This window comes from Python bivittatus, unplaced genomic scaffold, assembly GCF_059951505.1.
Source record: "Python bivittatus isolate LINGU-HERP-01145 unplaced genomic scaffold, Pbiv_v1 ctg000350_np1212, whole genome shotgun sequence".
NCBI classification, from domain to species: domain Eukaryota; kingdom Metazoa; phylum Chordata; class Lepidosauria; order Squamata; family Pythonidae; genus Python; species Python bivittatus.
In genome coordinates this window covers 20,124,850-20,147,430 of record NW_028277074.1, presented here as the reverse complement: position 1 = coordinate 20,147,430, position 22,581 = coordinate 20,124,850, and the positions used below count along the sequence as shown (strand labels likewise).

General features: G+C 35.8%; 1 protein-coding gene across 1 annotated transcript in view; it reads left to right on the top strand.

Moving 5' to 3' along the window:
- Window positions 1-22,581, top strand: part of HLCS (holocarboxylase synthetase) — an 88,868-nt gene that overhangs the window by 46,179 nt on the left and 20,108 nt on the right. The window contains exon 8 of the mRNA XM_007423330.3: window positions 22,339-22,406. Coding sequence (XP_007423392.1) covers window positions 22,339-22,406 — 68 coding nt within the window. The remainder of the gene's footprint in view (window positions 1-22,338; window positions 22,407-22,581) is intronic.

Sequence of the window (22,581 nt, the reverse complement as noted above, 5' to 3'; positions counted from 1 at the left end):
TATGATCTCACTAAATGCCTTCATAGAAATAAACTGAGTCGACAACTGAATCTTTATTAAGAATAGTGGCAAATGAATGTATTACCAAAAAAATTCAAGCCATATAATAGTTTTTCATTTATAAATGAGATGCAGGTTTTAACTATATATAGTACATAGTCTCAGTTTTTCTCTTGAAATCCTTTCCTGGATTTGTACTTTTCTTTTCAACAAATGAGAAAGTAAAGGGACTAAATTAATCCAGCAGTTCATTGCAGTTTCAGGAATGGCAGTCTGCCTAACATATTAGTTTAAACTAATTTGTTTGTGCTAATAACGATTAAGAATTTTTAATTTGTTTTTATTAATCAGGAAGTGATGCAATTATTAGTGATGTTAACACATTTTGTGGGGTTTTTTGGTGAAAATTTTTTTGGGGATTAAACAGGGATGTATAATAAAATATAATAAATGTAATGAATACATTTATTAAATTTAGCAATGTAAAAATCAAGTTAACACCAACTTGATGGCACATAATGAAAACATGTAAAAATTACTAAATATGTATGTTTGTGTATGTGTATACAAACACACACATAAGACACACGCATATTACCAAAAGAGTCCCAGCAAAACAGTTTCTGCTTTATCAATTGGTAGATATTATCTTCGTTCACATGTCTCCAGTAATTATAATGTTTGAAAATGCTGTTTAAATTACTTTTAAGTTAAACTAATAAAAGTGAAAATTATAAAATTTATATCCACTGCTTACCTCTATTTAAACTTCCTAGAAGTAATAGTTACCATTAGTTACTGTATAACATTGCTAGAGATAGCACACTTTACATATCCAATGAAAGAAGACCATTCTATCTTAAAGTTATATCAGTTTGTAATATTCCGCAAAAATCAAATTTTGGAGGTTAATTTTCATTGCTACAGTTTGTCAGAGTTTTTCAAACCAGTATTAACTGATAAAACCTTTAGATCATTCCAGTGTCCAGTGGAAGATATGAAGTTGAAGGATCATGTAAAGCCTTGTTCTGAAGTGTTGATGCTCCAACATGGCAAAAGGTTTTTTAAATATACATATACAGTGGTACCTCGGTTCACGAACGCTTCTGTTCACGAACAGTTTGGTTCACGAACAGCTCCGTTCACAAAATTTTGCCTCCGTTCGTGAACGCTGGATTCAGTGACGAACAGGATCCGCGGCCATTTTCCCTCCCGTGACACATGGTCGCGGCTTCCTGTAGGGAGGGGGACTCTCCCTCCAAGCAGTAACCGCCTCCCCACCCGCCTTCCTGTCCTCCATGCCAGAAGTCGAGTCGAGCAAGGTTAGCTTTCTCTCTCTTTGTACTGTACTTTGTGTCATATTTTTGCGGTTTAAAAAAAACAACCACATGGTTCAGAACGGATTAACTGTAATTACATTGAACCTTATGGGGAAATTTGATTTGGGACGCGACCAAATTCGGACAGGTCAGAACTGATTAACCGTATTTACATTGAACCTTATGGGAAAATTTGATTCAGTTCACGACCAATTCGGTTCGCGACCAGAGTCGCGGAACGAATTAAGTTCGTGAACCGAGGTACCACTGTATACACTATTGGTCAACCCATATTTTAGTCTGAATCATGGGATTTGTACTCATGAGTTTTATTTCGAGACAATGAAATATTATAGTTTAAGTGAAATTTGGCAACATGCAATTTTTAAAGAAAAATGGAGTCCAACTTTGATTATAAAATTTCCATGGCTCCCTAAATTTATTTTAGTTCTTCCATGCTTGGCCATGGCTTGGGTCCAAAATCATCACTAAACTATATTTCTACTCACAGAATTCAGGACTGAAGGTTTCTGTTGACTTGCTCATTCATCTCCATTATACACTATTACCTAGTAACCCTTCCCTAGACACGCAGGACTAGTATTTTGTTTGGAGAGGGGGAGGGAGGGCTATGGGTAAAGCAAAATAAAAATAAAAATGAGTGTGCATACCTGATTCTGCAAGCACAGTTCAGTTTCACTGGAAATCAAACCAAGTAATGTCAACCAAGAAGAGCTATGTTTTGCAGGAAGATTGAAAAAATTATAAAGTTAGAAAATGTGCACTAAAATGATTCACTTTATAAAATTTTGCTTAGAATGCAGTTTTGCATAAATATTGAAATTGTGGAAAGTTTCATTAAAAAAAAGCCTTACCAGCATATAGCTTTCCATTCCCTGTCTGTCCATGAAAGGCAGTTCAATAACATTTAACTTGTAGGTTATGATGACCCTTTTCTTAACCACTCCAAATGTAGCATTATTCTCTAATTGGCTTACTTTGGCATTGAATTATTGATATTCTCCTATAGAAAATTAAGTGCAAACTCCATTCCACTCAAGAAGTTGTTATGTATATATATTAGGCTATATAGCATTTCTACTTCAAAAAGAACAAAGCACCTGTCAGCCATATATGGTAGACCAGACCACGAAACCAATGTCATTTAGTCAAAAACTACTTTTATTGGAACAGCTATAGTGACAGAATCTTGTAAATCTGAATGTGCTTCCCCTCTCCCTCACTTTATCTTCATTTGAATTCAGGAAGAGCTTGTCTGAAACATTTTCTCAGATTAGTTTCTTGGAAAGGACTCAAGCCCCGCTTGTCTGATTGTTACCTTGATAGTGGCTCTTCTGTCTATTCTTCAAGACCTTTCCGTATACCCTCTACATCACCTGTGAGCACCTTCTTAAATCAAATGCATCTTTTTCTGGGATTACACTGAAGTTGTGATGAAAGTTTTTGTTATTAAATGTATTTAACTTCTAAGATACTACTGTATTAAAAATATATTTGGAGTTGAGACACTATCAGGTTATTATAAGGTGGTATGGAGGCTGTGCCAAAATGCTATAATGTTACACAAGATATTGGTATGTTATCATCTGGAAGTTTATGAAACAATGTAAGTCGTGTGGCTGCTCAAGTTTTTGATTTAGCCATATAATCATGGCCCCATTTGATCTTCTGGTGTGTGCTGAGGGCTATAATAAAAAGTTGATGTGATTAATGCAGGAAACAGACTATAAAGGATGTGTTAAATATATGAATAAATTAAAAAGTATTTTAAAATGTATGAAAGCAATAGCAAATACATATTTTTGCCACCATTGCCCAATATTTGTTTTCTTCTAGTTAGAAATAAACTCTCTTATCTCCTCCACAGACACACTTTCTCCTCCCTCCCCCTCTACATCCAACAACTGTGACATTTGAAATAACACATTTAATGAAGCTTAATTTTAGATAAAGTTAATCATAACTCACCTGCTGCAGGATATTTTTCATTTGTCAGCCTCTTTTGTTCTAACTTTAATCAGTTTTTTGTGGTGTCTGCCTATGATACATAAAGGCTCTGCACCTGTTCAATCATCTGAAATATTTGGAGCTGAGGTTTTGGTGGAAAGTCACTCCAACCTGTGGCATGCACATCAGATAGAGCTGCTCCATCATATCCTCAAATTTAACCACTTCAGCACTAGTATCTTTAAGAATCTTCTCTTAATTGTTTTCAGTAGCTTTTTTCATGTTGCTATCTTTTTTATACCATATGGGGTTTTTTCCTACAATGATCAGTTTATGAAAATGTAAGGTTGGTTCTAACCTGCCAATTAGAACCTCAGCCAAACCCCACTTTATTTTTTATTTTTTTTAATAGGTATATAGATCGATTTCTTCCAATCTGTTAGTAATGATGTTATTCTCTAGATTTGCTGGCATGGCTCGGTTAGAATCTTTACTGATTCTTCTTCTGTTGCTTGCCATATTTTTGTAGATATTCCATCAATTCCTGTAGTCTTCTGACTTAGTAATGACTGAGTGCTGGTCTAACTTATCTTCTAGTACTAAAAGTTCTTGAAAGTATAGAATATCTTCTCAGGTATCTTTACTGTACAGAATTTCAGTATCCTTTTTCCATCTTTGCTTGATCTTCATGGAATCAGTTACAATATGTCCATTGCGTGTTTTAGCATACCAATTCAAGATTGAAACCTCCTTCTCAGTTCAGAGATCTGTTGGAAGACTTTCCTTGTTTTTCCATGTGTTTCCCTCTTTGATATCTTTACAGATGTTGTTGTAATACTGCTTCTTTTCTCTTCTAACAATTCTCTGAAGTTCTTTGTTAAATTCAGCAAGCTTCTCTCCTTGATGCTCACTCATATATTTTGTGCTTAAGGGAGGAGAATTTTTTGAATACTTGTTTCCACAGTCAAGGGGTCTATAAAGTATCAGTTGTGCTACTTACAAGATATTATGGGTTTTGGAAATAAACCTAAAGCTTAAACTTTAAGGTTAAACTTAAGGCTGCAGACAGTGCAGTGACTCCTCCAATTTGTTGACTATTCCATGGCTTTTGTGCTCATTTTCTTTAGGTCCATCTTATCCAAATATAAAAGAAATTGGCATGGTATCTTTTTTGCCAATGGCCATCATATTGGTTTCTGCCCAACTGTCAGTTCTGGCTACTTTTATTTCAGAAAGCTCTTATTACAGAGTCCCAATGTTTTCATTTAATACAAAATATGCAAAACTATAAAAGTCTAAGAAGAAAGGAAAGTCTGGTCCAGACTGCAAGAATTATAAGAAGAAAAAGAAGAAAAATTCTCACAAATTTAGATGTTTTTGCCATTATACAACTACTGATTGCCACCATTCTCACTAATTTTTTTTTAAAGGTCTACATAATTATTTCTACCTTCTTTTCTTTCTGTTGTGCTACTACCAATCTCTATTTATAAAGAGCTCCCTGAACTGTGTGAAAACCCTCAGTGAACAGGTTTACTTTAGAAAGTAACATTTTAGAATTTTTCTGCTCATTCACAGCAACAGTCATTGCAGATCAATATGACCAGGCAGATGACTTTTTCCCACAGTTACTGCTTCTTAGAATCAGAACACTACCCTTATTACAGTATCAGTCATGGTCACACTTCTGTCCATAAGATAATTGGTCACTGGATAGAAAGTCTCAGGGTATCAGCCTTTTAAGGTGGACCAGATTAGGAAACAGACTTCACAAGGACTACTGAAACACTATTTTATTGTTGCAGGGCATAATAACCAAATCTTGAAACCTAACAGAGATTTTCTCTCACCCCTCTTATACCAAAGAGCATCAAAGCAGGGCAATCTTGAATTTCTTTATCACTTGCTCCTCCTTTTCAGGCTAAGATGGTATTTACATAACAACTGTTGAATACTTTTTCAAGTCTATCTCCATGCTTCTCTACACAAGGCTACTCTTCCAACTTTCCCCAAGACTGTCTTACTCAAGAACACTGTTATTCCAGCACTGGATTATCATCAAGCCCATTCACTTCTAGAAATCAACAACTTCCTGCTACTGTCTTTAACCCCCCTTTAAGGGTAATTACTGCTACTGTTTAGGTTTATGCTCCTTCCTTTTCATACAGTGACACATCCTATAATCATCTCTGCTGTTGCCACTATAAGATGTTTTTGTTACCATCACTGCTTTCATCTGTCTTCTCTTTGACCATTTCAAGACCTTTGATATTGCCGCTTTCGATATCATAAAACAGAACTAATTTTTGTCATGATTTCAATTCTTTTGTTGAACCCAATTACAATATTTCCATTGAGCCCAGTCAATTTCTCTTCACCAGACCAATTCTGGGGGAATTAACCTGCATAGAATGACTTTGGTGATTGAGGTGGCATGCAAATTGATTAAATAAATTAAATAAATCTAATTTCTTTTTTACCAAACAGGTCTTGAGAATGTGGAACCTCTAGAATGAAAGTAGGAAATACTGTCCCCTGTTTCTTCTAAGCTACTATGTATTTCAGTACTCCCAGCTTTGGTTAGAGCTGCAAATAAACATGGGAAAAGCCAAACTTTTAAGACAACTGAAAACTTAATGAGTGATGATTGTGACTTCCTTGTTACCCTAATCCTCACTTCATGTGAATGCTTTTCCATTTTTCAGCATTCACCACTTATGGACCAGAGGACTGATTTTATGGCTCAGAAACTATTCTATAAGACTCTGTTTCTGTTAGTGGCAAACTGCAAAGCATATATGGTAGAAAAACAGTAAAATTGGGCTCAGATTATGTCACAGATTGTATTTCCAAGATATTAGCAAGTACAATTGCATTATATAGATGTTCATGTCAGATGTTTTTGGGCTTACCAGAAAATACCCACGTTTGGACTGATTTTTTAACTTTTTAAAATTAAAGTAATTTAATTTACAAAGAAAAACTAATTGTAAACTAATTTATAAAAGATAAACTACAGCAATATTGATGTAACATCAACATTATTAAATGATAATAATAATAGAAAAAAGGCATTGTAATATAAGGAACATCTTGTTTTGTGCAAATGTGAAGGCGTAGGGTTGAACATGCAGTAGTGAAATGTTTACAATGTACACATTTTATTATTGTTTTCATTTCTTAAGCAAAATTGTAGATAATTAATATTTTAAACATACATAAAGAATTAAACATTTTTGGGATGTTATGAAAGATATAATAATGCTGTTCAAAATGCAGCCAAAATGTAGTCTGAGCCTAATTTCTGTTCTTTTGTTTCTTTGCTTATTCATTAGTCAGGCTTATATTGCAGCTTCAGTTGCAAACTAACTCAAAGCATCATATATAGCAGTCCAGTAACCTAGTTAACAGTTACCACAATATAACAGTATATAATCAAATCATACTACAACAAGGAATAATCATACCAAAGTAACTATCACTTACTGCTGTGAATTATACAATTAATAAGTATATATACTTTTATTTCTTCTCCTTATCTGCACTCAGGATAATTTTTTTTAGTGTTTCTGCATCAATATTTTCCTGCCAAATATAAGTAAAAATGATACTTTTAAGGCCTCGCGCTTCAGAATCCAATAGTGTGCCTTTTGTGACGTTCAGAATTTTAATGCATTTTAGTTCTAATTCAGCACGGCCTATGTACTCCTCAGGGAAGGTCTTTAGAAATAGGATTAACTTCTAGAGGAATGCATTAGCAATGCCACAGAAATAGGCAAACCTCTAACTTGCCTGATAGATTGCGCCATGATTCAAATCCTCCTAACATCCCCTCCCTTTTTTATTGACAGCTTTTCATTGAATGTCTAGAAGCATTCGTGTATTTAACAGTTAGAAGTTTTGCATGATCCTAGGCTGATCTCATATTCACTTTCTGAAATTAATTCAACACTGCTTTACATGTTAATCCTCAAAGGATTGATTTTAGGAAGGTCAGAGCAGTCTCAGAAAATGGAAGAAAAGCTCCACTTAAAACAACTCATTTCAGTTCCCAGAAGTACATATAGCTGCTTTTTCATTGTGGTACTTAGCCAGCTGTAGAAGACTTGTTCTGCCTGCAGAATATATCAAACAGCATTGTTTGATGTGAGCTGCAGAAAGTTGAAGTAATTAAATTTAGCTTCATTAATCAATTGCAGATTGCTGTATCTGGAAAGCCTGCAAAAGAATAGACGTCTTCTTTGGATCATAAATCTTAACAGCCAAGTGATTCTTCAATGACAACATAAGCAGAGCTTTATAAAAATTAAAACAGAGAAGGCTTTTCTCTTTTGAGTTTTTTCTTTTATTTAGATGCATAGTTGCTAATACAGAAAATAGTTACACACAAGAAGTAGTATACAATATGCTCCAAGCTGATATTGATTCATTAAATACAGTATTCTTTTCATGGATAGCACTGTTAACTGGGGTGGGGGGGGAGTACATTGCTACAAATGTGTAGCAGTCCAATAAAATAAAACAACAGAACTAATCCATTGTATTTTGTGAACATGCTTAAAAATAAATCACCGTTTATCCAGGGAAACTGACAAAATGTTTTTAAATGCTTAAGTTTCCAAATTAATCATACCTGAGGAGCTTACAAGGTTAGATATTTTTGTACTTCCCTGGTGAATATACAGTACATTCTTTATTATGTGTATATATCCATAGCTATTTTTACAAAGCAATATCCTAATATGAGCATGGATTTTCACAAAATGTTGCATACCAATTTCCTACTAATATGTCTACTGCATATTAATTTTCTGGAGGTATTTGCCTGATGGTCTGGTCACTATTGAAAACAAAATGCTGAATCAGATTTTCCTTTGATCACATATGTCTGTTTTAATTGTTTTATAAAATACACTGATCATGCATAACACATTTTAATCTGTGAATTTTAATTTCCTTCATGTAGATGTTGTTGCAGAATAAGTATTGATCAAACACATTATTGGTGCTTATACAGGTCTGGATGATTGGCATGAAGTTTAATTTAGAAGATATCAAATGAAGGCTGTAATTCTTTAAAAGCGAAGGATTTCTTATTTAACAGAACTATAGAAAACTATTATCTTGACTTTGTTAAACTGAAGAAAACATTCTCATCTGTTTAAATCAGAAAGAGCAGATCTGTTGGCTCCTCTCTATGAGGGGATATTATAGTATGTAGTATAATCATGAGGCTGACAGTTCTGTAGCTTCTGGATTTCCTTTTTCCCATTTTTGAATAGATAATATATCCATTCTTCAGTAATTCCCAAGGAGTTCCTTCAGCATCCTTGAATAGAATATACCTGGATCTATTCTCTAAGAATTCAGTGCTTTAAGTGCATTCATATATTGTTTGCTGTATGTTTTCGAGATCCTATTGTATGAGAAGACCATGGCAACATAAGAATCAAGTACAGTAGTTGTCTTTTCTCCATCACCTATTAATAAATCAGTAAATCAGAGTATTTCCCAAGCTGCAGGCTTATCCCTTTCTTGTTTTTTCTTCTTCCTTCAAACATAATGAAAACAAAATTCCTTCTTTTTAGCATACTTTACATTTTTCTGTTTTGTGCTGAGAGAACAATGCTTATACAATCCTTATAAGTTCCAGCTATGCTTTTTAATTTGTTCTTAATTATGTATTCCTCTATCCATTTTCTGTACATTATAAGTCTTGGTTCAAAAGATTGGTCTCAGTAGAGTTCTTTTTGTTAAATGTCTCTTTGTCGCCACCACTGCCACTTTTTTTTTTAATTTCATTGTCCGTGGGGATCAACACCTTCTTCTATTTTCTGAGACATATTGTTGTTCAGACATCATATCAATAATATATTTCTTGCATTTAATTGGATCCCATTGCACGAGATAACCTCTCTTGTCTCATGACTCTTCAGTTTAGTTGGAAATGTTTAGTAAGGAATTTTATCAGAAATTTTTGAAAATTGAACTATTCAATCTGTAATGTATCGCACATATACAACTTACAATATGTCATATGTATTATGATATTGTATTAATACAGAAGAATTATTCTCTCTTTGTTGCATATCAGTAGGCACTGCAGAGTAGAATTTTCATTAGCAATGGACAGGACTACTGTAGTTGGGGACAAGGAGTCCTAGTAGGTGCAGCCAGTTAGCTTTCTCCATTTGAAAGGTCTTAAAGCCCCTGTGATGAGCCCTAATCATGCCATATTCAGGACCTCCAATGAGTTACATGGGTTACTTGTTACATTTCTGTCCTCCTTCTAGTCACATCCAGTCAGCATCCCTTTTCAGATATAGAGACTGTCCCCTTGTTCTTTTTCCTGAATACTTATGAGTATTCACGAATGTTCCTTGTTGGCTGATGCACTTGTCCAACTAAAACCAATGCATGAGATGCTGTTAAATTGGAAATCTATGCAGATCCATAGAATAGTTGACCTTGTTATATAGATAGGTCTCGTCCAAACTGTTAATATTATGCTACCTCACTCCTTCTATAACTATCCTTTAAAAAAAAAAATCAATAAAGCTTTCCTTTTACTTGGTATGTTGGACTAATGTGAATTTCTAGCAATATTTAAGGGACTCTGCCCTTCTGTAAAATACCTTACTTCGAAAAGAAAAAGACCACTCCTTTCAGTACAATTGAGTAAAATATTTCTCCAGAGCAATTAAGTTTAAAAATATATTTGTAAAATGGGTAAATTAGTATATGAAAACCCCATAGTATCAGAATTTTAAATAACTGCCTTCATTTTTATTTATTTACAGTGTTTTGGAACACTGAATTGGCAATATGATCTGTCTTCTGTGCATGTAAACTAAGCAAAATAAACTCTAATAGAAGAGAATACATGTAGCTCCGGGTTGAACTGTGGAGTCCTTGGTGTTCTCTGAGCTTGGTTGTTTGCTTGCAGATGTTTTATTACCCAACTAGGTAACATCATCAGTGCTAGTGAATGTGGGGTTTTCTCCCTGAGAATACTGAGCATACTGATGATACCTCATCCCACGGTGCTGGATGATCTCACCCAACGGTTTCATGTAGACATTAAATAGGAGCAACGAAAGCACCAAACCCTGAGGCACCCCACAAAGTAGAGGCCGTGGGTTGGACCTCTTGCTCCCTATCAACACCGATTGGGTTCAGCCTTGGAGAAAGGAGTTGAACCAGCACAACACTGTGCCACCCACCCCAACTCCTGCAGCAGACCCAAAAGGATACCATGGTCGATGGTATCGAAAGCCGTCGAGTGGTCAAGAAGAGCAAGGATGGATGCACTACCCCCATCCCGCTCTCACCAGAGATCATCCAAAAGTGCGACCAATGCTGTTTCTGTCCCATAACAGGGCCTGAACCCTGACTGATAGGGGTCCAGATAATCCGTTTCCTCCAGGATCCTCTGAAGCTGCCGCACGACCATCTTTTCCACCACCTTTCCTAGAAAGGGAAGGTGGGAGATTGGATGAAAATTGTCCAGAAGGGTGGGATCTAGCGATGGTTTCTTGAGGAGGGGGTGGACCAAAGCCTCCTTGAAAGGCTTCAGGAACACCCCCTCCTACAAGGATAAATTGACCACCGTCAGTATCCACCCTAAGGTCACCTCCTTGGCTTTAACTAACCAAGACGGATAAGGATCTAAAATACAGGTAGCTGAACTAACAGCCCCGAGGACACTGTCCACTTCCTCAGGGCCAACAGGATCAAACCGTTCCCAGATAACTGGGTAAGAACATTCCCTGGGCAACTCCACTGGACCCGCCACACACGTGGCCTCCAACTGAAAATGGATCTGAGCGATTTTATCCATCAGGTGTTCAGCAAATTCATCTGCGCGACCCTGTAAGTAGTCCTCCAAGCCCTCCCTACCGAGGAGGAACCAAGTGACCCTAAACAGGGCTGCCAGGCAACACTCTGAGGTTGCAATAAGAGCGGAGAAATACTGGCGTTTCGCCGCCCTTACCACCACTAGGTAGGCCTTAATAGCGGCTCTAACCTGTGTTCAGTTGGACTTGTCTTTAGTTTTCCACCAGCTGCGCTCTAGACGTCTCTTAGCCTTTTTCAGCTCCCTTAACTCCTCCGTAAACCCCGGGGCATGCCAGGGGCAGTGGGCCAAGAGAGGCTGCACAGGCACAATCCTGTCCAAGGCTCCAGCCACCTCCTTATTCCAGGCTGCACCCCTCCGCTGGACTTTGCAGCAAGGCCTCAGGAACAACCCCCAGCACCCCTTGGAACCCTTGCGGGTCCATCAGTCTCCAGGGGCAGACCATTCGAAAAGGTCCTGTCTCCCTGTGGAAGGGGGCAGTCTAGGAGAATCTCACAGCCACCAGGGAGTGGTCTGACCATGACAGAGGGGATAATATAAAATCCCCCACCAGATCACACTGCCACTGCCCCAACAAGAAAACCATGTCTGGAGTGTGACCACTGTCCCGAGTCGGGCCACAGATGACCTGGGATAGGCCCATAGCTGCCATGGTAGCCATGAACTCCCAAGCCGCCTCCAAGGCCAACCCCAGGGATGACAGAGTAAAGTCACCCAAGACCATAAGCCTGGGGAACTCTACTGCCAACCCCGAGATGGCCTCCAGCAGCTCAGGCAGGGAGGATGCTATGCAGCAGGGAGGCTGGTACAATAGCAACACTCCCAACTGATCCCATGTGCCCAACCTCAGGAACAGGGTCTCACAACCAGCAACTTGTGGAACAGAGCCCCTGAAGGCCAGCAGAGATTCCCTGATGACAAGTGCCACACCCCTTCCCCTGCCCTGGGGTCTCAGCTGGTGCCAAACCCTAAACCCGGCTGGACACAATTCCGAAAGGGCTAACCCCCCCCCCCCTTTCTGGTGCCAGCCAGGTCTCTCTTCACATTAGGTGGCTAAAGTATCTGAGCTTGAGCTTCAGTATCAGTCCTTCCAATGAGCAGTCAGGTTTGATTTCCCTTAGGATTGACTGGTTTGACCTTCTAGCAGTCCAGGGGACTCCTAAGAGTCTTCTCCAGCACCATAATTCAAAGGCATCAATTCTTCAGCGCTCAGCCTCCCTTATGGTCCAGTTCTCACAGCCATACATTACCACTGGAAAAACCATAGCTTTGATTATACAGATCTTTGCCGGCAAGGTGATGTCTCTGCTTTTTTAATATGCTGTCTAGTTTTGTCATAGCTTTCCTCCCAAGGAGCAAGTGTCTTTTAATTTCATGGCTGCAGTCTCCATCTGTGGTGATCTTGGAGCCCAAATAAATAAAGTCTGTTACTGCTTCCATTTCTACCCTTTCTATTTGCCAGGAATTGATGGGTCCAGATGCCATGATCTTAGTTTTTTTAATGTTGAGTTTCAGGCCAGCTTTTTCACCTCTTTCACCCTCATCAAGAGGCTCTTTAGTCTTTTTTCACTTTCTGCCATTAGGGTGATATCGTCCATTTTAATTTGCTGATTCCAAAGATGTTGATGTTCAATCTTGTCATCTCATGTTTGACCACATCCAGCTTGCCTTGATTCATAGATCTTACATTCCAGGTTCCTATGTAGTATTATTCTTTACAGCATCGGACCTAGATACATCCACGACTGAGCGTCCTTTCAGCTTTGGCCCAGCCGCTTCACTTTTTCTGGATCTACTTGGAATTGCCCTCCGCTCTTCCCCAGTAGCATATTGGACACCTTCTGACCGGAGGGGCTCATCTTCCGGCATCATATCTTTTAGCCTTTTGACATTGTCCATGGGATTTTCTTGGCAAGGATACTGAAGTGGGTTGCCATTCCCTTCTCCAGTGGACCACGTTTTTTCAGAACTCTCCGCCATGAGCTGTCCGTTTTGGGTGGCCCTGCACGGCATAGCTCATGGTTTCATTGAGTTATGCAAGCCCCTTCGCCATGACACGGCAGTGATCCATGAAGGGGTTCTCCTTGGTAGTTCCTATATAAAATATACTTTTATGTTATAAAATAAACTCTCAATGTTATTGAATAGGAGAAATACAGGAGAAAAATAGGAGAAATACATTGGATAATAAGGCAGCATCATAGGATAAAATACTTCCTTTTTTAGAATAAAATGAAACGTGTGCCTTCCATTGCCTAGCATGGGACAAATATAAAATGACTGTAATTTTTAATTTCCAGTGGAATAAGACAAAATTTATATAATAGATACTTCAGTTAGAATTCAGTATTTTAATATGTTCCTGTTTGTGGTAGAGAAAAGACTGCTTCAAAATAATTGGAAAGCCCTTCATTTAATATTTCTGAAATTTTTATAAAAAGAAAAATCTATCTTTCTATAGATCTGAAATTTACAAAGCTTCTTTTCACTTTAGATCATGTAGATCACACTAAGTCTCATGCAATCATAGGTTTGTCCAAAGCAGGCCAAATCACTTGAATCAGGTTCTTACTACTGTTAGATAGTTTACAAGTGGCTACACCTTACTTTTTAAATTAAACATATATAAAATATTTTATTTAATATAAATAAAGTAAGGACAGTCCAAATTAAAACTTTTATCAATAAAATCCCATTCAGGGCAATTCATTATGAACACAAAAATATGGAGTCATTAATCCACACCAAAAGCTCAGCGAAGTTAAAAGATCTCACTATTTTATTTAAAGCTTAGAAGAAAGAGTTCCCTTAGCTGGGTGCTACAGTAGGTAAGGGTGGGAAGGCTATATACAAAAGATGCATATGTTTTTTTAAAACAACTCTTTAAGAAAAAATTTTTTAGAGCATTCTTGTACATAGGTTTTTTTCCCCGGCATCAGTTACATCACACTGAATTTATGTAATGTCACTTTCAGAAGTTTTCCTTTTCAGTGTATTAACACAGTTAACACAGATTCTCCCTGAGCAGGTTTACCTGTCTAAAACCTATACAAAGATTTGTGTAAATTCCACTTATGCTCTGTAATTAGCATGTCTCTAATTAAGCATCAAGGATCAATTAAGCTGATGCAATCTCAAGACATAATGACTTGGTTAAATTACTAAGTGCAAATTCATTCTTAGTATGCAGCTTCCAGGTCTTTTCTGCAGTGTCACCTTTCAGAAATCAAATGCATTTCTTGACTGTATTGTCGAAGACTTTCACGGCCGGAATACGATGGCTGGTGTGGGTCTTCCGGGCTGTGTGGCCGTGTTCTGGAAGTTTTGTTTCCTAACGTTTCGCCAGCATCTGTGACCGGCATCTTCAGAGGGCAGGAGCACAGACAGGAGCAGTTCAGTAGCTAGGCACAGAGAGAACTGCTCCTGTCTGTGCTCCTGCCCTCTGAAGATGCCCGTCACAGATGCTGGCGAAATGTTAGGAAACAAAACTTCCAGAACACAGGCACACAGCCCGGAAGACCCACACCAGCTATCTCATGACTTCTTCTCATTTTTACTTCCTCATCGGTCAGAGGGCTAAGAACTTGGCTTCTATCAGATAGGAAACTCAGCTTCTCCTGGTTCTAAAGCTAGTGAAGTGAAAGGCAGCATATTCTGGTCTCAGCAGTTGACCAAGGCCCAGGGCTACTGAAAACTCTATACCCTGTTCCTCAGGAAAATATCCTGACAAAAGGAAGAACATTTGACTTCTTACATTGTCAGAGAAAGAGCAGCTTCAAAGAATATACTTCACTCTCCTTGCCTTCTAATGACAGTTGCCCTGGGACTGCCAAGTTATTCTGTCCTAAATTATTTGCCAAAGAAGCAAGAGCCACCAATCCTGGTTCAGCCAAGAACATCACTAAGGGAATTCAGTCTAACCCAAAATAAATATAAATGTCATCTTCAAGGCCCCGTTGTTGCAGTCTTGAAGAACTCTCTTCTTTTCTCTACATCCCTCCTCATATAACCCATCTGTATGGTTTGCAAGTTCCTTTCTTATTCCTGGGAGTCACTATAAATGAACAGTGAATGAGTTAATTATGTGGCACAAATATAATAAATGGCAAACTTTTTTTTAAGAAAATGAAAACAACAACTTTAAACCTTGCACAAAAGAGGTCAAGTGGAATACATTCATCAATGCCTGTTTTATGTTTATGAAGAGCTGTTGGAAGAGGCTAGTGTAGCAAACTCCAAAAATATTATTTCTTACCTGCTATCTGTTAATCTGACTCACTATGCAGCCATTTCATTCTTCCTTCGTTCTACTGTCTTATTGCCCAGGTCACTGCTTTAAAACTATTTATGATTCAGTAGCTAAATAAAATCCTCCTCCTGTTCCTGCTTACCATGAATTTATATGATATTTTTCACAATTAGTTCTTCATTAAAACATTTTAATAAAATGTTTAAGTGAGTAAAAAATAAGACTTCCATCTAATTTTATAAGTTTATAATTCATTTGTAGTTGATATTAATAGCTGAATAACATTTGATATGGAATAACTCAGTCCTACCTCTTTTGTTTTGGTTCTATCTGTATAGTCCCCAGCTGCATTATCTAACCCCAATGAAGAAAATTAAGTCAATGTAAAACTATACTCTGTTTTTTTACAGAGAGGTCACGAATAGCCTGTCTTCCCTTGGTAGCCACCAGTGTTCCTATTACACTTCATTTATATAGTTGAAGGACTCAGGAGAACCAGCTGGGCTCCCTGTCTGCGCTCATCAAGTGTTAATTTCTGAAAGAGGTATTGCTGTCATGAACAAGTGCTGAAGGTACTCTGGTGGTCCTGCCAAACAACAAGAGCTCTTAATTAGTGCCAATGTTCAATCAGGCTGCTTAACCTGCCACAGAGCTGAGAAGGTCATGTTCCTTCCTTCAGCACTGCCAACAGAAAATACCCAAGAACAGTCCCCAGTTGCTTCTTTTACTTTAAGAGTAAGTTGCTAAAGTTACATGGCACTCTTTTTGAGGGTGATGTGCAAGGAATGGTGTATCTGCTTTGAAAAACAACAACTTTCCACTGTAAATGTTTCAGAGGAATACTTTTTTTCCTTATTTAGTATTGTAAATGCAATTATTCTAATTCTCAGCTACTTCTGATTTTAATTTTGACTATCTGAACAAATGTATGTTAGTTGCTGAGCATTACTATACTCCTGTTTGTAGAGAACAAAATTATAGAATTAAAATAGTAAATATTTTTTCTTAGTAATTCTTTGTATGTTTCACAAATTACTGTAGTTTATTACCATGTCATATGAATAGTTTTTTTATAGATGTTGATAACCTCATAGGAATAAGCTTTTCCCATAATGAGTTTAGAGATGTGGCACCCTAGAGTTATTTATTTTGAGGGCAGAAATTCCCTTTCCACATTTCTAAAATTACTGTTTATCTATAGATATTTGTACAGGAAAACTATATCTTACTATAAGAACTTCCTTTTTTCTGCAGAGGCTTAATAAATTTAATTTCAAAGAGTTTCAGGTTTAACCAGCAACTAAGGGGGGAAATGTTAATTTCTTCAAAGAGATTTATACCCAAATTAATCAAGAAAATCTGTATATGATATTCAAGGTCCTATTTCAGATCTAACCAGATATTTTTTTAAGATTTATTTCCATTTGATTTTCAAATGTAGGAATTCAAAGTATTGGAAATTCTTAAAATAATCTATTTTATACTTTCTTTGTTCCTCCTGTCCTTTTTGTGAAAGAGTCCCACGTATCTTCTCTGTTACATCTTTGGTATGAAAACCATTTTAATTCCCCTTCTGATGTTTGTTTGTTTGTTTGTTTAAATTTTATTTTTCGGTATGTAAAAATTATACCTGATACCTTGAAAGCTTCAATGTAAACAAAATCCAATGCTTTTATTTATTTTTTTAATTTTACTTTTCAAACAGTATGTATGTTTAAAAACAAATAACATCTTGTACACTGCCCAGAATTGTTTTGAATTTGGCAGACTTAAAAATCTAATACATTAAATGAATTAAATTAAATTCTGAGTTACAGAACTGTGCATTTTAAAACATACACCAGTCACAACATGCAGCCATTTATTCAATGTTTCTTTTGGGTTTGTTGTGGGATGCAATTATTTGATCATAATGAGGATACGTTGAGAAATCTTAATAACTAGGATTTTTATGTTCAAATAACCAAACTCTGGTTTTGATCAGCCAGAAACCTGAATGAGAAACAATGGCTTGAAGTAGGTTGTATGTTAAACAAGTTTTATTATCTATTTTCTAAAAGCAAATAATTTGCTGGCATGAAAAAGTTGAAAAGCAAAAGAACTAGCTTTATTTCAGATTTTGCTAGTTGATAGAAAACATATTTAGGATGCAATCCGGTGCATATTATACTCGCTAAATTCAGTAGGGTTCAGTTCTACGTACATTCATCGGATAGAACTATTTATATGGTTTAACTAGAAGTAAGTCTTCTCAACCCCAAGACCAGATACAGGAGCAAATACGTGCTTTATACACAGTTCAAATCAAGTACTATTTCTTCTATAAAGTCGTATAGCTGGCCTTTTCTTTTTCTGAATGAGTGTTTTATATTACCAGAAACAAATGGGCTACTTTGTTTTTTTCTTTTTTTTTCTTTTTTGAACTATTTTATTTGTGATTGTTTTGATTATTTTGTTTACAAGAATATCAAGCACATTAATTGATTGCAATGTTTCTTACAAAGAAATTTATACTGAAGACTTATAGTCATGAGTAATAGTTACTTCAGAATTTTGGTTGTGGGCTAGCAATTAGCCCAACATTTTTTTTTTCCCCTAAAGTGAAGAACAGACTGGACCAAGAACATTTATGTTCATTTTGGACTTATATAGTAGCAGTATTTTTTTTTCCCCTTTTGATACATATTGTGTTTGCTTATTTTCCTTTGAATATATAAAAATGTGTATGAGCATTGCAAAAAGGGAAATATTATTTTGCATATTAATTAAAATGAATTGAATAAAGCCGCTGTATATTTGTATCTTGGAAAACTTGATGTTTGTTTTGGAACTTCTGTATTTGCATTGCAGCTTTTACCATATATTGTCCAAGGGTTTCCATCCAGAAATAGATACAGGGCTGAAGTCCCATTGATGTCCTTAATTTGAGGAACAAATTTTTATACTACCAGTTTGTTACATATTTGTTACGTTATAGGTACCAGTATAAAATGAATGATTGATTTGATTTTTAACAATTTTTGTCTGAAGACCTTATGTATGGCTGGAAGCATACTGCATTGTAAGTATGATCCAGTTCACTCTTACAGAACTGAATGCATGGAATTTGCAGCTTTCAACTCATTGTTTTCATTACTTCCAGTTATGATTTTACATAATAGATTTATTTTATGTAATTTTATTGTAAGGAAAAAGGGATTTAGACTTGCAGGGCTTATATAGTTCACTAACAATGTATTAAACTGTCTGGAAATAAATATGTCACATCTATTATATAAGTTGTGTCTCTACATCTTTGATACTTGATGTTACTTCTCTTATGTTCTCTTTCTGCAATGGAGAATCCAGTCATGGATGCACTAATGAAATGATACAAAAGGAAGTCTATTTTCAAACAAACCCCCCAAAACTTCTCTGTTGAAAACTGCATCCAGTTGTATCTAATTTTTTTTTTTCAAATATTGTCAATAATGAAATCGTACTCCACATACATAGCACACATACTCCCCAGTATACTAGAAATTCAGGCATACTGTACTTGTACCCCCCTCCCCACTTCTTTTTTGGTATTGGAGTTCTAACTTTTGTGTTTCCAATTTTCTGACATACTTTGTATGTTTACTCAAAAATGTTGTATTATAAGTTCATCTCTACTGATGCTTATTTTCTAATAAATGTAAGAATTAAATATTACTGCATGGGTATGCAGCTTTCACAGGTCACAGGTTAAATCTTTGGAAAGGTGTTGACTTCATACAGAGTTGGTATTTTCCAGCCTGTGATATGTACTGGGAGCAATTAAAGATGGGATCAGAAACAGAAAGCCTCTGGAAGACAAATCACTTCAAATCATTTCTATTATTAAATACCCATAAATGCCCCACAATGTTCCCAAATTCACTGTCGTGAGATGGGCAGCCACATAAATTACATAAATAAAAACATGAACAAAACAAAATATGCAATATATTTGGTATAAATTCTCTCACTTCTGAGATGCATTATAAAGTACAAGTCATACAAAGAGAATAATTTTGAACTCTTCAAAATATAAATAGTAAAAGTTGCTTCTGTCCCCCAGTTTTGTTTCTTTAAAACCATCTAGAATGTAATCTTATCCTAATACTACCTAATAATCATAACAAAACAGGATAGGTGTTTAAGACAGCAGCATCAATTCCATTTATAGATCATTAACAGAGTTTCAGATCATTAACAGAGTTTCTGTGGTTCTACTTTCAATTTTAAATAGCCATAAGAAAAGTCAGCTATAGAAGTCTCAACATTACTGAACTTGGTGGAATTTCATTTAATTATTTTGTTTTACTTAAGAAAAAGTTCCGTCTGTGGTACAAGCATTTTTGTGGAAAGTGTTCAATGGGTTTGATGCAGCAGGTTGAAAAGTTCTGCCTGGTTTACCTATTTTCTTTTGACTGTAGTAGAAAATCATAATTCCTACAATATTAATATAAAATTGCAACTGGAAATTAAGTTGAAGTACTAATTTAATATTCAAAAGACTCCAGCTGTTACAATTTCTATACTACCAGTTAGTAGAAATTTCCAATGGAGTACATAAATTTTAGAATTCCATTATGTTATATGGACAATGTATTGCTTAAATAAATGAATAATTTCTAAAAAAAATAAACAAGTTAAATAAATTGTGTGAGGCTTTACTTAGTTCCTAGAACATAAACCTGTAAGCTTCCTCTTTTTTGTTCTTCTATTGTCTTAGGGTTCATAAATAGTAGAATAATTTAACTATTTTGTTATGTAGCACACATATACATAATTTAATTCATAATTAGAATATCATAATATGAAATGATTGCAGAATCAGCATTTTAATTAATAAATAAATACAGTCAACGTTTATATACTAGATATGAATCCTGTAAGGAACACAAACTTGCCTTGTATTTGGCCTAAGTTAGTTTAGAAAAATGTTGCTTTTTTGGTACCTCCATAGACACAATACCATGTCAAGGTAGTTTAGAATGATAATTGTTTACAATTGCTCATTTCAGTTATAAAACTGAATTGTGTATTTATTCCTAATTTTGAAAATTAGGAATAAATACACAATGCACAAGGAGTTTATTATGCCCTTGGAGCCATGTGATAATGCCCCTAGAGTTATCTTAGATAGCATAAATAAATTTCTCTGTCTCCACTGTCACAGTCTAAGTATTAGCAACTTCTCTAAATTGTATTCCTTCTTACAGAATTTCCTCTTGGCCTTTAGTAGCACAGGAGCCCAGCCATGTCATTAACATATTCTTGTAACTTCAGCCAAACCACTTAGCAACTACATGCATGTTTTTTTAATCACTTGGTTATTCTAAATGCTCTGCCTGATATCATAACTGTTTTTATTTTGTCAGTTTTCTTCCTCAGTCTTGTGGCATACGATTTGCCTCTTAATGTAGAGCCTTGACGGGGGGTGGAGAGTTGCTTCAGCTAAACCTATATTATTTCTCTTGCAATATTTCCATATTTAAATTAGGTTTCTTTTATTGTAACACAAATGTGACATTGAAATAATGTTCAGTTTAAACTTACACAGTTTTTAGGAGATAATGTTGCATCTACATAAATACAAAATTTTATCAGAATCTTTATTCCAGTTTCCAAAGCAACCAAACTATATGCCCAATAGTAATGGTTGATGGTGGATAGTCTCAATAAGCAGTTCAGGGTGGCCAAGAGAAACAGTGATCAAGCTCTGTTTAATGTCAGAACATTTGGCAATTGCTTAGAAAAATTATTCCAACTGATATTTGCACTGAAGTAAGAAAACATTGCATTACTACATCTATAGCTCAGGTATTTGTAGTTATTAATGGCTTTCAGAATAATTCACTCCTTTTATAATTACTTATATGAACAACAGAGCCATGCTGGAGATACATTCAAAATCATTTTTATCATGTCCTGTATGCTTTATACCTATCTAGCCCTTTATTTATAAAACATCGCTCTTTAGATATAGGTAGGAGTAAATCAGAAACCATTAATTCTTAGTGAGCAGCAGAGGTTATACTTTGCTTCATCTCAGTGTCTGTAACACAAGTTCCAGGAATTCTTGAATTTTACAAAACTCAGAGGTTATTTTGTGTACTATCCTTTCCTCTATAGTTTATCGTATATATCTCTGTGTTAAATTGCATACATTTTCTGTGTGAAAGTGGAGTTTTCAGGTTTTCATAATTTAAGTCTGTCTGGTATGTCTAGCAACAGGGCTTTTTTTTTCTGTTAAATAGATTTTCTTTTCCCTCCATCCTAAGATTAAAATTTTATTATAAAGGCTTAGCATTATCCAGGTACTACCAAAGCTACTTAAAGAATATTTTTACAGCAACATTTGTTTAAATTAATATTGATTCATTTTGTGATCTGAATTCACATTAGCTTTTACCTATCTCCCAAAGGAAAGCTGGGAAACTATGTGAAACATTTCTAAATACAGAGCAGAAGCCCAAAATAAGCCAGTGTTCTCTAGCATTCTCAGAAGGTGTAGATTTATTTACTGCAGTTAAATCATAATTAGTTCTCAAGGGATAATGTCTCTTTTAAACTGCTTTATACCAGCATTCTGATTTTCTGAATAATCAGAAACTGCTGCTATTGCTCTGTTCAGGAGTATAGCAGTGAGATTTGTTTAAGTAGAAACAAATGTTTGGAACTGCCAGTTGTCACTTACAAAAGACAGAGATATATATTAGTGAGAATGAATGGTTCAAAAATAAATGGAGGAAGTATGCTACATGTATTTAAATGTATCTTAATGGTATTTTGTGAGTCATAACTGTGATATTTTCATTTGAATTTTTTTCTGTGATCCTTTTGACCTAAAGTTCAAGCAGTGTAAAAATCTCTGTATTTTTTTTTAAGCCCATACAGCATTCTAGCAATAATTCACTTTTTAACATTGTAATTTGCAGATTGATGTACAAGATGCCACAGGAAATGGGTCTCATAGCAATAGCAGTTCAACAAACTCAAGGAAAGGGTAAGTTGATATAATTACAGTGAGTGTAGAGAAAAGTATTATGAAATGATTAGTAATACTAATCATATCCATACTAACCATACTCATCCAAAGTGGATAATCTGTTCTGGCTAAATCAAAATCTAGCTTCAGTTTTTGCAATATCACAAAACAATCATTATCTCTATAATTTTGA